The 14,986-nt window shown below is 54.7% G+C and overlaps 2 protein-coding genes across 2 annotated transcripts; one reads left to right on the forward strand and one right to left on the reverse strand.

Annotated features, from left to right (window-relative positions):
- Positions 1 to 751: 751 nt before the first annotated feature.
- Positions 752 to 4,311, forward strand: GUCA1A (guanylate cyclase activator 1A). The gene is made up of 4 exons (XM_066203957.1): positions 752 to 949; positions 2,906 to 3,055; positions 3,580 to 3,670; positions 4,151 to 4,311. Exons 1-4 carry the CDS (start codon positions 752 to 754, stop codon positions 4,309 to 4,311), a joined length of 600 nt encoding a protein of 199 aa, XP_066060054.1.
- Positions 4,312 to 9,957: 5,646 nt separating this feature from the next.
- GUCA1B (guanylate cyclase activator 1B) lies at positions 9,958 to 14,082 on the reverse strand. The gene is made up of 4 exons (XM_066203864.1): positions 13,879 to 14,082; positions 12,550 to 12,699; positions 10,863 to 10,977; positions 9,958 to 10,285 (listed from the first exon to the last, which is right to left on the reverse strand). Exons 1-4 carry the CDS (start codon positions 14,080 to 14,082, stop codon positions 10,158 to 10,160), a joined length of 597 nt encoding a protein of 198 aa, XP_066059961.1. The 3' UTR covers positions 9,958 to 10,157.
- Between the last annotated feature and the right edge of the window lie 904 nt (positions 14,083 to 14,986).

Below are 14,986 nucleotides of genomic sequence, written 5' to 3' on the forward strand. Positions count from 1 at the left end.
CCCCTTCCTCCTGTCTGTGATTAAAGCACTCAAACCCTCACCATTCAAAGCAATTATGTTTCTATATTTGTCTCCTCACACCAAATTTACCCTCCTGGTGCATCTCTTCCAGAAGCTGAAGTGGCACTTCCCCCTCCCTGAATTCCAGGCTCTAGAGCCCCTCTGGAATCCTCTGGCAGAGAGAGGTGAAGACAAAGCAAAGAGCAATAACAGCACAGGGAATTCAGAGTGGTTTTCTCTCATTCTTCTCACTCTGGTTCTGGTGCAAAAGTTGTTGCTCATGTGACAGCAGCCGCCCCCCAAAAAAACGATAAGTGAAGTGGATTAAGAGATTAGCTCATCACAGAGAAAATTCCACCCTCCTAATCTCCTGCTGGGCCTGTAATCTGCAAGACTTCCCCATTTTACCCCTTTTCTATTTTAACCCTGAACTCTTAATGCCTGGCAGGAGGCAGCCACCACTCATTGGCTGGGGAGGGATTTGCCGGGTACTTAAATGTCACCTTCCCGTCCAAAGAGGGTTTTGTGCTTTTGGGTTTTCCCGGGAAGACGAAGTCTCCCGTGTCCATCACCACTGGAATCTGTACAGCACCGGGCACTTGGGGTTTTCCTGATGCTCTGACCCCTGCAGTGCTGGGCACATCTGGACTTGGAAGGCAAGAAGCAGAATTGAGAGGTTGTTTTTTTTTCTCCTAAATTTCACAAACCCTCCGTTTTTGGCTGCAAAGGGACCAGCTCTTGGTGTGGAGAGATGGGGAACATGGACGGGAAAACCGTGGAGGAGCTGAGCACAACCGAGTGCCACCAGTGGTACAAGAAATTCATGACAGAGTGTCCTTCTGGCCAGCTCACCCTCTACGAGTTCAAACAGTTTTTTGGCTTGAAAAACCTGAGTCCGGCAGCGAACAAATACGTTGAGCAAATGTTTGAGACGTTTGACTTTAATAAGGTAAATATTGTCCTTCCCACTCGGCCGTGCTCTGATCCCGTGTGCTGGGGCTGGGTGGGTGTGAGAGAGAAACTGCTCTGAGTGTGCGCAGCCTGGTGGACTGCGGCCTCATAAATTGTAGAATCAGTTCTGGAACGTGAAAAATGCCAGCATAAACTCTTCACCCACCGCCTGCTCTGCGAGGAGGCAGAGACTTCCCCCAGAACTGCTATTTTCCTTTTTCAAACAGTGGGGTTTTATCTGGCAGTCTTTGATCCCTTTAAAACGAAGTGCCCTTTAGTCCTTAGACACTGGATGTTGTGACAGTCGCTGGGAGGACAAGGGCTGCATTCATGAGTCCCCAGCAGGGCCGGGGCTGTTGGCATTGTTTAGAACTGTAAATGGATTGCACTGGGATGGATTTTATTCAGTGGGATAAGGAGCTCGGGCTCCCTGTGGAGAGGCTTTGAGCCCAGGCCGTGGCTGTGCTGGACCCCAGAGCGGGGCAGGCCTGGAGCAGGGATTTGGGAATGCAGCCCTGGAGCAGGGATTTGGGAATGCAGTCCCAGAACATATATTTGGGAATGCAGTCCCATAGCAGGGGTTTGGGAATGCTGCTCCTCCAGCTCAGGAGCTGTACCAGGGAAGCAGATGGACGCCGCGTTTCCAACAGGAAACTGCATCCTCCTCTACTTGCAAATGACCTGAAATTGCACCTCCTTCGAGATGAGGAGTTTATTGTATGGCAACCCAAAGGGCTTAGTGGCATTAATCCCATTGACAAAAATGCAAATCAGGCCCTAAATCCTTCAGGTGTTCGGCTTGCGCCTTGGCCTTTCCCTTGCTCACCGCCCGGTGTTTGAATGGGTGCCCGAAAAGCGAATTGATGCACAGGAAATCCTGCTGGGAATGGGGCTTAGGAGCTATTTGTGCCTAATCTGGCTCCTGCAGCAGCGGCATAAAGCAGATGATCTCCCCTGGAACCGGCCCTGGGGCGGTGCCGTGTTCATTGACAAAACCCCGGCTTATGCTCTGCCCCTGGTTTGTGGAGGGAATCATGGAATCACGGAGGTTGGGAAGGGCCCCTGAGACCACTGAGCCCCGCGGCTGACCCAGCTCTGCCGGGTTCACCAGGGAACCTGCCCCCAGTGCCGCATCCACGCGGTTCTTGGGCACTTCAGGGCAGTGCCACAAACCACAGCAAGAACCATTTCCCTCCAAAGCCCCGTGGGAACGCTCTGTGGTGGGCAGGAGGCATTTTAACAACCTTCTGGAGGCTGTGAGCATCACGGGCAGGCTCTGGGGGCAGCTTGGTGGCCGCGAGCTGTTCCAGCAGCTCTGCAGTGGTGCCACCACCCCGGGTCCACTCAAACACCGTGGTGTGAGCTGGGGTGGGCAAACACCCGGGACGAAAGTCAACGATAAAAGTGTTTGTGCTCCAGACGTGGAGCAGGTACAGGAATGGCGCAGGGACAGAGGAACACCACCCCACACAGAGTGCCGGGGTGACCCCTGCATTTACTCCTCTCCTGGACATGAGACCCCCTGCCAGGAGAAAGGAGCCGTAGGTGTGTGCAGGCAGGATGGGGTTGGGTAATTTATTGGGGTTCATCTGCATAAACCTCTCTGACCCCTGAATCCCCGCTGCTTTGGGCTGGTAATTAATGCCTGGCATGTTAATTCCCTGAGCACAGGCCAGCCCTCAGTCCCCAAGCCAGACCCACCCACCCAGTCCCTGCCCTCCCAACATGTAACGGTCCAAGGCTGGACTTGATCTTGGAGGCCTTTCCAGCCTTACTGATTTTATAATTCTGTGATTCTACAGCATTTCTGCACAGATTCAGGTGTGACCTCGGCTTTCACCACCGCACTCCACGAGCTCCTGGTCTCAGGGTGGACGGACCAGACCAAGAAAATCCTTTCCTGCCTGACTCTCTGCTTTTAATCTCACCTGAGCTTCTAACCTTCTGCTTTTAGGATGGCTACATCGATTTTATGGAATATGTGGCAGCTCTGAGCCTGGTGCTGAAGGGGAAGGTGGATCAGAAGCTGAGGTGGTATTTCAAGCTCTACGATGTGGACGGGAACGGCTGCATCGACCGGGCTGAGCTGCTGAACATCATCAAAGTGAGTGGGCTCAGCTCTTCCCTCCCTGCCCCAGGTGGCCACTGGCTGCAGGGACACAGAGAGGCTGTCACAGGAGCTCCAGCCCAGTGAATTCCACGGTCGATTAGCAGGCGCTGCCCCAACCTGCTGCTGTCCTCTGCCAGCGCTCCCAGCCGCTGCCTCCCACACCCCTGGGACGCACGGCAGCCCCTGGTCCTGCCCCGGCAGCTTGCTTAACCCTGTTCCTGAAACTGGGGCTAAGATAAGCACTTGAATTTAATCTAAGGGTTTTCAGAGGTGAATGGCTTCTGGCTTATCCCGGGATGCCCACTAAATCTTGTAAAGCATTGATTGCCTTTTTGGGTGGTTTTAATCTCCAGCTTTTTAGACAGGACTTACTCCTTTCCAAGCCTAACTGCCTGAAAACAAGTGTTAGCCCCGAAAAAGAGTTGGGCTTTCATGTCTGGTCATTTGGCCACTTGTTCTGACGGACACACAGACCTGCAGAGCCCCCAGTAACCGCCTGTGCTCCTGGTTCCCTCCAGGCCATTCGATCCATCAACCGCTGCCAGGAGAAGATGACGGCGGAGGAGTTCACGGACATGGTGTTCAACAAGATCGACATCAATGGCGATGGTGAGCCCCTCCTTGGCCAGGGCACTGCTCCTGCCTCCCCCGCCCCTGCCCTGCGGCCTGCCCGAGCAGCTCCCGCTGCTGCATGTCCCCAAAGCCCAGGACAGGAGAGCTGCCAGGGGGTGGCTCCCTGGGAAGGTGGAGCTGCCCATCCCCTCTGGGCTGCCCGAGGGGGCCCTGCCCACAGCCCCTCCCGGGTGGGAGCTGGGGTGGGCTTTGGGGACAACAGCCAGTGCTGAGACCCCGATTCCAGGGGCTGTGCCAGTCCTGGGGGGGCTGGAACAGGGAGGAGCGAGGCTGTGGGGTGGAACAGAGCTGGGGGTTGGACAGAGCTGGGGGTTGAACAGAGCTGTGGGGTTGAACAGAGCTGTGGGGTTTAACAAGCTGTGGGGTTGAACAGAGCTGTGGGGTTCAACAGCAGAGCTGTGGGGTTCAACAGCAGAGCTGTGGGGTTGAACAGAGCTCTGTGAACGCTCTCTGCAGGCGAGCTGTCCCTGGAGGAGTTCATGGAGGGCGTGCAGAAGGACGAGATGCTGCTGGACATCCTCACCCGCAGCCTGGATCTGACACACATCGTGAGGCTGATCCAGAACGACGGCAAGAACCCGCACGAGGGGGAGCAGGATGCCCAGGCTGCCCAGTAGCTCCTGGAGCCCTTCCCCTTGGCCTCCCCCAGCACTGCCACCCCCACGGGGCTGTGGGGCTGCAGCTCCCGCTGACAGACTGTCCCAGCAGCGCAGGGACCGTGCTGTGCCCGGCCAGCGGGAGGAGAGGCCTCTGCAGGGACAGGCTGCACAGCTGGGCTGTCCCACCCGGACCCGGGGTGGCCTCGGGGCCTCTGGGCGCTGCTGCCGAGCTCAGAGAGGGGACAGCCAGTGCTCCCCGGGCAGGGGAGCAGCACGAGGCTGTGCAGGTCAAGAACACACCGAGAACACCCCAAAATTCCCACCGAGGCTGTGGCCAACACCCCCTCAGCGGGGTCCACCCGGGGGCTGCCCAGGACTTGGCCCCGGTGACAGGAGTCCTGGAAAAGCAGATTTAAACCTTCTCCTTCCATTTTTACTTCCAGAGCAAGAGGTCACCAGTTCTGGTCACTCCTTCCCTCATTTGTTACTCTTTGGTCAGCAGTGATTAGTGATAACGTGAGTTAAAACACAGGTTTTTGTGAGCTAGGAAAAGGGGAGGGGTGAACGCAGTGGCTTTTGTTTGTTTAAAAGCATTAAAAACGTTGAATGGTGCCTTTTTTTAACAACCCCCTGGACTGTGAGGAAATGTTTCTCCCTGAAGCATCTGGAGGGAAGGAAGTGCTTCCAGATAAGCAGAACCAGCAATGCAGTAACCTGAGAGGGAGAAGCTTTGTAGGACTATTCCTGCATGTTTTACCACCTGGACAACGAGCACCAGGAGGTTTTGACCGCCCGGTCTGTGCGGGTTTTGGAGGGGGGAGCTGCTACAGAGGGGTGAGACAGCTCAGAGGATTCCTGACCCGGGGCCCACCGCCTCCGGTGGGATCAGGGCAGTGCCCCGGGGGGTTCGGCCCCGGGCTCCCCTCTCCGGAGCCCCTGGCAGGGCAGGGCCGCCGGCCCCCAACGCACAAGGGCGGCTGCGGGAGCGGCCTCGCCCCAAACAGCCCGAGCTGAGCCTGGGCCGCTCCTGCAGGGAGGTTCCTCACCCACGGGAGCAGCCCCAGGCGTGGTGAGGCAACTCAGGACACCAGGGAGGATTTCTTGCCCAGCTGAGAGTTTTGTTATTTAGCACTGGGTGTTTGCAGTTCTGACCATTTTTCCTCTGTGTCTCTTTCACTTGACAGAGTTTTACCTGGAAGCTTTTGTACTTCCGCTCCTACGGTGAACTAATAAAGATGTTTTACAATATTATTTCAGGTCATGCTTCTTCTCTCTTCCAACCAATCCTCCTGTTTCCAGCAGGGCAGATTTAGGGGCTCACACAAGCACAGAAACAGCTGCTCTGGGGTTCTTGTCGGGCTCACAAACCACAGCACCCTGGACAGGAGCCCTTGATGGGCCAACTTTGTCCACTCACAGCGCTGCAAGAGGGAGCAGCTGCAACCCCTCATTAGAGGTGGGCTGAGCGGTTTACTCCCAGTGTAACTCTCCTTCTTGCAGCAAAACCGACACCCCCGCACATGACCAGCACAAAACTCAGGGCCTTTGGCTCTGCACCAGCCCGAGGAGGGAGCTGAGCTCAGCTCAGCGTGGGCTTCCTGAGCAGCCTCGCTGGGCACAGACACAGTCAGCCCCGCCCGAGCTCCCCCCAGCCTCTCCCCTGCGCCCACGGAGCAGCAAGAAGCAGCTTTGACCAGCCAGATTCCTATTTATAAAGGCAAAGTTACTCCAAAAGTGCTGTCCCCATCCCGAATTTTGGGACCCCTCTGTCCCCATCCCTGTCCCCATCCCAGTCCAATCCCTGTCCCCATCCCGGTTTTGGGACCCCCCTGTTCCCATCCCTGTCCCCATCCCAGTCCAATCCCTGTCCCCATCCCAGTTTTTGGGACCCCCCTGTTCCCATCCCTGTCCCCATCCCAGTCCAATCCCTGTCCCCATCCCGGTTTTTGGGACCCCCCTGTTCCCATCCCTGTCCCCATCCCAGTCCAATCCCTGTCCCCATCCCGGTTTTTGGGACCCCCCTGTTCCCATCCCTGTCCCCATCCCAGTCCAATCCCTGTCCCCATCCCGGTTTTTGGGACCCCCCTGTTCCCATCCCTGTCCCCATCCCAGTCCAATCCCTGTCCCTGTCCCGGTTTTTGGGACCTCCTCTGTCCCCATCCCAGTCCAATCCTGTCCCCATCCCGGTTTTTGGGACCCCCCTGTTCCCATCCCTGTCCCCATCCCAGTCCAATCCCTGTCCCTGTCCCGGTTTCGGGACCCCTCTGTCCCCATCCCTGTCCCCATCCCAGTCCAATCCTGTCCCCATCCCGGTTTTTGGACCCCTCCGGTCCCCGCGCGCTCCCGCCGTGTCCGCCCGTCCCGCAGCGCCCTCTGCTGGCCGCGCGGGGAGCAGCGGGAACGCGCCGGGACCGGCCCCGGGATCCCAAACCCGAGGGAATCCCCCAAAACACCCAAGGGCTTCCCAGGGCCCCTTTTCCCGGGTTTCGGCTGCTCTGCGGCAGCTCCGGCAGCGCTCCTCGGATCGCAGAACATCCTTCAGTGCAGGATCTTTGAGGGGGACGCACTTGAGACACTTTCGAAGCTTCTGCGGGGCACTTCACTTAGAAGGAAAGAAAGAAGAGAAAGGGAAGGAGAAGGAAGGAAAGGAAAAGGGAGGACAGCAAGGAAAGAAAGGAAGGAAAATAAAGGAGGAAAGGGAGGAAAGGAAGGAAAGGAGTTTTGCCGTGGCACGGCTGAGCGCGGGTGCTGTAAGGAAACCACTGAGCCCACAGGCAGCGCCTGCAGTGACCAGCGCGGGGCTCAGGAGGTCACTCTGCCTTTCCCAAGGAGATTTTCGAAGGGAACCTGCCCACAGGAGCTTCGGGGATGACCCGGACACAAACCCTGCCCCGGGCAGCCCCTGCCCAAACCTCAGGCGCACACAGAGCGGGGCTGAGCACAGTGCAGGGATCCTCTCTCCTCCTCAGCCTGCCATTCCTGCCGCTCAGCGCGTTCTCCAGGGATGCAGCTCCCGGAGTATTTTGGGATGTGGTGCCTCCTTGGCTCCTTCTCCCTTTTCCCTTCAACAGCAGCCTCAGCTCCATCTTTCCAGCCTGGTTATCCCACCTGCCCAGCTGCAGGGGCATGCAGCACGGAGCAGATGGTAGCCCAGAAAATCACGTGGCATTTGCCTTTTCCAAGCCGTCCTGTTTCCCAGTTTAGAGCAGAAAGAAATCCGATCAGTCAAATCCAATTCGAGCTGGGCCCTAAGTCTGGAAAACGGATTATGCAAAATACCTGACATCAAGAGCCGGCCCTGAATGTTGAACGGAGTTTGGGAGGAGATCAGGGTGTTTATAGCCAGGGCTTTAAAATAGCCCTCGGGCCAAAGCACCTGGCGACTTCTTGACCAAAGATTACACAATTGATAAGAGGAACGATTTTCCATTGGGTTCTGCCAGCTCTGACACAAACACATCCCCTGCACCTCCACCCCACACCTGCCCGGGCCGCAGGACACGGAACCGTCCTGAGCCCCCAGGGTCCTGCTCCCGTCCTGGCAGGGTTACAGCGGGGGCACTGATTGCAGCACTCAGCTCACTTCATTTTAAGCACCTACTGGGTTTTTTTAATTAGACTCTCCTGGTTTTTGCTGTCATCACACGGAAGTTAAACAGAAGAGGCTCCTTCCCTACTCTGCCTCTGCAACAGCATCGTCATCTCTGCCTTATCTCTGTCTTACCCAGCTCCTCCCCTAAATTCAATATATCACACTCACAGGCCACAGTTTCAGTCAGATGCTCAGCTGCTTACACAGCTCTTCACCTAATTAACAAATAAATACTAGGAAACAGAGGGGTTTAATAAATATTTCTTTATTCAATTCGTGTTTTACAAAACTTCCACCGACATCTGTACAAGTGCTCACCAGGGGAGGGGCTGCTGGCCTGGGGGTCCCCAGAGAGCCCCTGCAGAGCCTGGGCTGACCAGGTGAGCACAACTGGAGAATTTGAAGCATTTCAGTGAAGCAGCAAAATGCAATTCTACGAACTAAACGGCCTCTCTAAATCCGTGCGAGCAGCAGGGTGTGTTACCTTGGTGGAGATGCTGAAATGCAAGGAATTCTTAGAGATTTGTATCCTCCAATGAAAACATTTTTTCACAAGCTGGAAAATCAATGAAGGTGAATGTTTTCATCCAGGCTCTCAAGCCAGAAGTCAGATTTTTCTTTCGGATCTTGGGCTGATGAACTATTGACTAGGGAGAGCTTTGAGCAGCTGCCTCAGAGCAGCAGAAAGCACAAGCCTAATCAGCTCTGATAAGTCAGCACACGACAAAGTGCTCGGTATTTACAGAGAACTCATAGAAAAGCTATTTCAAAGTGGAAATGAGCACGATCTGAACTCTAGCACTGATTGTGTCTAATCCTGAACACTTCCCCGTGGAATTTAAACACTGGGTAAACTGACGAGACCACAAACCAGCAAACTAATCAGCTAATGACAGTTACTACGGTCCTAATTAAAGGCCACAAAAAAGGGGTTGTAAATCTTTTCATTGGTATGACCTGGCCCACTGATCCCATGGGAAAATTAAAATGGAACAGATGAACTCATGTTATTTTTCTGGGGAGTTTCTTCCTTGTAAACGAACCAGTAAATCCAATAAAGGTGAACCAAAATATTGATTCAACCCAAATTCTTTTCCCACATACACCTATGTAGAAACATGGGTTAGAACAGCAGAGCTCAGCCTGCAACGTGTGTAAATTTTATATCTCTAGTCTGGGGCTAAATTAAGTCCAGTGTAAAACCACTGTACTGGAATTTTTGTCACTTTTTCCACTTTTCAAGGCCAGCTTGGACAGGGCTTGGAGCAACCTGATGTGGCATCCCTGCCCAGGGCAGGAGGGTTGGAAATCCAGGACTTTTAAGGTTTCTCCCAACCCAAAGCATCCATGATTTCTGATTCTGTGGCCCTGCCACTGGAGCAGCACAAATCCTCTCATTGCAGAGACGCTGCCAGGCAAAACTCCTCTTCCCTCATCTCTGCTCCCACACTAAACTTCTCCCAGTGCAGTGAAAATCCCGGAGCTCCCAGAGCTCATCCACTCTTCCCAGAGCAGGAAAAGCTGTTCCAGAGAGATGATTCCCCAAGAACCAGGGGCCCAAAGGGAGCGGAGTCACACCCGTGCCGTTCTGTCCTCTGAGTGGGGCCGTGAAGTGTCAGCCTTTGCAGCCAGCACCTCCCAGCCCCTCAGGCCTCTGGGCAGGCAGGAGGAGCAGCCTCTGGTCCCCGGGAGGGAGAGGAAGGAGCTGCTGCTCCTCCTGCCCAGCCCTCACCCTGTTTCCCTCAGCTCTGTGTGCTGTCCTGGCCGCTGCTCTGATCCGATTCTCATTTCTGGTGGTTCTGCGTTGGTCTGCAGGAATCTGAGCAGCAGGAAAGGCTGCAGAACCCACACGGAGAGCCCCAGAAGACCCAACAGCAGCCAGAGAGAGCCCTGTGCTGGCCTGGGGGGCTGCAGCTCTGCAGGAATGAGCGCCGCCAGCAGCAGTCTGCACCACTGGCTGCATCCCTCCCTCCCCAGCCCCAAACCCTGCTCAGGATCTGCTGCAGGAAGCCACGAAAAGTTTGTTCCTCGGGGCGTAGCCAAAAAGCAGAGCTGGCAAACACAGTGTTGTGGACACAGCAAGACTTATTCATGGGCCAGAAATAGTCCCCGGGTACCAGCAGTGCTCAGCACGCGGGTTTTACATCGAGAGACTCTTAAACCACTCAAGATGCTGAGATCGAATTAAAAAGGAAAGTCACTACCAGGCTAGAGGAGGGGTCACACTCGGGGGTCAGCATCACGGCTTCGGCTGTGTCAAACCCGGATTTTCTCAGAACAAAGCACTCTTCCTCCTCTGCTCAGTGATCCATCCCCCGGGGTTCACATCCATTTGCAGCATCTTCATCACCCACTTGTCCTTCCTGGCCCCATCGATGAACTCGTCAAGAGACAACTGCCCTGTGGGTGAGAGCGGGGGACACGGGACGGGCAGTCAGAGCCCGAGAGATAACAGAGGAGGAGGCAGAAGCACTCCCATCCGTGTGTCAGATAAGACGCTCATCAGACACGATCCTGGGGAATGTCCCCAGCTCTGCCGGGCCGGGGGCTGTGACCCAGCGCGTTCCCTCCCGCCCCATCCCAACAGGAGATTCCAGGGGCTCACCAGGCTCCCCCAGGACCGTGCCAGTCAGGTCCTGCAAGTCCCAGCCCGGCACCAGCGTCTTTACTGAGCTCCGTGTGCTGGGACTGGGACCTGCCCTGTGCCTGCTGGGGGCTCTCAGGGGATGGGACCCGAGGGACACCAAAATCCAGCCCCAGCAGCGACTCCTCGGTGGTTTACATTAAAATTACAACGAAAAAGATTTCCCCCTGCTCCACCAAGAGGTTTTTGACTCTGTGGAACAGAGCAGAACCAAACCCAGCATGTAAGGCAAGAGAGCCAAGTGATCTCTGCACAGGCACATCCCGGGCAGCCAGCCCAGCTCAGGGGAGCTCTCAGCAGGCAGGAATGCCGCCCGGGCCGTCCATCACTCACCGTCCCCGTTCTCATCCACCAGCTGAAATATCCTGTCCACCACCTCCTCTGGGGTCAGCAGCGGGGTCCTGTCCTCCACGTCTGACCAACAAACCTTCTTCAGCCTGTAGATAGACTGAAGGGAGATCCCGAGTTAGGAAAAGGGCTGGGAAATGGAAAGCACTGAACTCTGTCATCGTGCCCTCACTGTGAAGGTCTTTTTCAAAGGCTGGGAGTTTAACCTTTCTGGAGAGATCTGCCCCTCAACAGCCTCAGATCTGGACTGGAACCTCTGACCTTGTGCCTACACTCTCTGCACATTAATTACCTCATTTGCCCTGTGAAGCTGCTGCCCTCCTGCTCTCCTTACTCACACTGGGCAGACCTCAGGGCTCCTTTGCAAAGAACAAAGCAAGAGTTTCACTGATGGGAAAACCCATGAGCCTTGAGTGTGAATTTTTGCTCACATCCAAAGCCAGGCACCCCTGCGCTAACCCAGCCCTCTCTCCAGGCTGCACATCGACCCTGTCTTAGCTCAAATTTTGACCCACACTTTATGCTCCCCTTCGGCACAGGAAAGGGTCAGACTTTATCTGCTCCTCCTGTGGCACCACCTGTCCATTGTTACCTTTGCTGCTTAGGCTGAAGGGTTTTGTGTGAAGTCTTCCAAGAGAGGGGATTAGCAGTGGCCTCACAGTTCTGGGCAATTCTGGGCTGACCTCAAAACTCTAATGGGACGTGGCCCAGACAGGCTGCCCTGCTGTCACACCTGCTGTCACCAGCTGCTCACCTTCCCAGCCGGAACAGGGGCAATTCCTGCCACTGCCCTCCCTGAGATGCTCAGGGGCGGATAAGCAGTGGTTTCAGCCTCCCGAGCACTGCTGGCCAGGGGAACAGCCCCAGTGGTGCTGCAGCACAGCCACCAAGGCTTTTCACCTCAGGGAAGAGCACAGGTGCTGGAGCCTGGCTGTCTGCTCAGCCCCACAGCGTCTTTGGGGTTGGAAAAGCCCTTTAGGATCATCCAGCCCAACTGTTCCCCCAGCACTGCCAAGGCCACCCCTAACCCCTGTCCCCAGGTGTCACATCACACAGCTCTTCTGTCCCTGCAGGGATGGTGATTCCCGTGTCGGGGCTGGACCCTTTCAGTGAAGAAATTTTCCCTAATAATCATCTAAACCTCCCCTGGTGCAGCTCGAGGTGATTTCCCCTGTTCTGTCACCTGGGAGGAGAGCAGCTCCCACCTTGCCGAGCAAACCCAGAACCACTGAGAGGCCTCTGCTCTGCCCCCACACAGCCAGGGTTAAACCCAGCGCAGGACACAGCAGGAACCCCCACAGGCACCAGCTCAAAGGGATTTGGGCCCTGATTGGCACCTCTGAGGGCTCTGTCCCCAGCCACCCAGCCAGGGCACAGCCCCAGAGTGAAATTCCCCTCCCCAGGCCAGCACAGGGAACCTGGGTGAGGAGAGGTTGAGAGGAAAGGCAGAGCAGAGCTGCAGGACCCCCAGCAGCCAGAGGCTGCACCTCTGGGCAGAGCAGAGCCCACAGACACCCAGCAGGCTCCAAACCCTTTCCCCAAGGTCAGGCGTTTTCACTTCATCACCGTCCACAGCAGCTTTGCATCCTGATTATCACAAACCCCGCACGCCTCATCGCATTGCCAAAGAGCAGGGATTGCTTCAAAAGGGGATTGGGCAATGCCCACTTACCTCAACGATTTCCAGCAGCTCAGGTTTATCTATGCAGCCGTTCCCATCCTTGTCATACACTTTGAACGTCCACCTCAGCTTGTGTTCCAGTTTTCCTCGTAGAACAAGATTCAAGGCAGCCACGTATTCCAGAAAATCGATGGTGTTATCCTGTGGCAACAGAGAAGCAGCAGCTGGGTGACACTTGGCGGGGTAGGAAGCTGAAAAGTGCTTTACAGCTTCCAGAAAACCGGGGTTAAAACTGCCAGAAGGGCAATGGAAGGGACAGGTGTCTGTTCGGCGCTCTGAGGAAGGTCTGTGGCAGTTCAGGAGCAGCAGCAGGCACAGCCACACCCCTGTGCACCCAGCCTGGGCTCCTCCTCGCCAGCATCCCTCAGAAACAGATTCCCTGGCCTCGTAGGAAAACTCCTATAAATCCGGAATGGGATTTCATCTTTTATGCACAGTTTGCTCTGCTACCTTTTCTCCACAGCTTTCATAACGGAATTTGGGACCTGGACCTTTCATTTTTTTTTTGCAGGAATTTGGGTTTTTACGACTTAGAATTCTGAGACAAGCCTGACCTGCCAACATCTCCCACGGCCTTTTAAATCCTTTCCCACAAACTGACTTTTGCTGCCACTTCCATGTGATTTTGACCCTATTTTCAAGGGGAGCTTAAGGGAGATGAGTTGATCAGAGATGAACAACTCGAATCCCCTTTTCCTGCATTGATACAAGGAACAAACATCCCCACAGCTGCAATAGGATCAAGAGCTTCAGGAGAAGAATCACTTGAACCATTTGGCTGAGCAGCCAAGGCAGGGAATGCAGGAGCTGTGACTAAACCAGAAAACCCGCTTTCCCCAGGTGTCTCATGACAAATATGGCAAAGGGAATCCAAGCCACACTGAATTGTTCAGCATTCCTCTGCTTTTGGAAAGCAAAGCTGAAATCAATGTTTTATTACAAACCACCTGCTCGTACTTGATACAGACACTTCCTCCAGCACAGAATGAACCTGAGTAGGATTTTCCTGCACTGTCGTTTCCCCTCTACCTCAACAGAGAAATATTTGTGCCACGTGGGGCCTTGGCTGTTTGAGGGTGTTGAAGTGTGGCTGCCTAAGTTTCAACTTTTTAATCCCCCCTCAGTCCCTTCAGGGGACATCCTGACCTTAGTTTAGGCAGGGACTTGAGGAGATAAACCCAGGCCAGCCTGGGCTCCTTGTCCTGCCCTCAGCCCACCTCAGTCCCATGAAGGGTGGGCACAACCCAAACACGTCCCCACTGCAGAAGAGAGATTGGGAAATTGTGACACAAATAACTGCAAAAGCTCCTCAGCACTTACCCCGTTCTTATCAAAAGCCCTGAACATGTTCTCCACATACTCTGCTGCCTCCTGGTTGTCCTGGACCCCGAAGAACCGCTTGAACTCGTGCATGAAGAGGGTCCCACTGGGACATTCCACCACAAATTTCTTGTACCATTCCTGCAGCTCTGCAACATCGATCTCTCCTTGCTCTCCTTCAGCATTGGTGAACTGCTGTCCCATTTTCCTCCAGAAAGCAGGATGAAAAGCAGGAGGGAAAGAAGAAAAACCCTGCCAAAGTCCGCTGTTCTTTTTCTTCTCGCTGTCTCGTGCCTTTCTCTGATGTTAGCGCTGCGTCTTGCTATTGTCACCTTCCCTTTTCTGTGCTTTATTTTCTTGTTCCTCCTCCCCTGCCCAGCTCCTGGCAGCTCCGTGCACTCCCTGGGAGATCTGAGAGTGGCTCCTCTGCCCCAGAGCACTGAGCACTGGGCAGGGATAAAAATAACTAAAGATCATTAGGAGATTCCCACCCATGAGCCCCAGAGACCTTCAGATGTTCTGAGCTGTGCCCTATTTAGGAGCAAACTCCAGGGCCTCGGGGTCTTTCTACGCATTAATGCCTCCCTGTCAAAGGGTTTGGGAGCAGAGGTTCCCTTTGCACACAACACACAGCCCCAGTCCCTCTCCTGTAGAGTTTTCTAGGGGAAAAAAGGGATTATAGGGCAAGGAACATTAATCTTTGCAAAGCTGCCTTGTATTACCTGCCTGGAGGGGCTGCTCAGTGCTTCAGTGAGATGGGGCATAGGAAAAGCAACAGCTACAGAGAGGGAATCCTGAGAAAACAAACACTTCCATTAAAATAAAAAAAAAAAAAACAACAAAACCTGCTGATGGGTTAAATTAATGGAATGCCTGCTGTGGGCTGTGAGACAGTTAGAGAAGGCACCCAGATACACACAATTTCCTCTTATTGTCACATCCCCATCTTAGAGCTTTAAGCTAAAAAGAGCAGGAATTGTTTATTTCCGTATTTTTAGAGCACATTCTCCATATTCCCTTCCCCTCTTTGTGTCCATGGAAATCCTCCCCTGCGCCTCATTTATTGCTTTGACCACAGGCACGGGGTGCAGCTCTTCCCTGGGCTCTT

This window comes from Chamaea fasciata, unplaced genomic scaffold (genome assembly GCF_029207755.1).
Source record: "Chamaea fasciata isolate MVZ Bird 193981 ecotype frontalis unplaced genomic scaffold, bChaFas1.0.hap1 SCAF_25, whole genome shotgun sequence".
In the NCBI taxonomy this organism is placed as follows: Eukaryota; Metazoa; Chordata; class Aves; order Passeriformes; family Sylviidae; genus Chamaea; species Chamaea fasciata.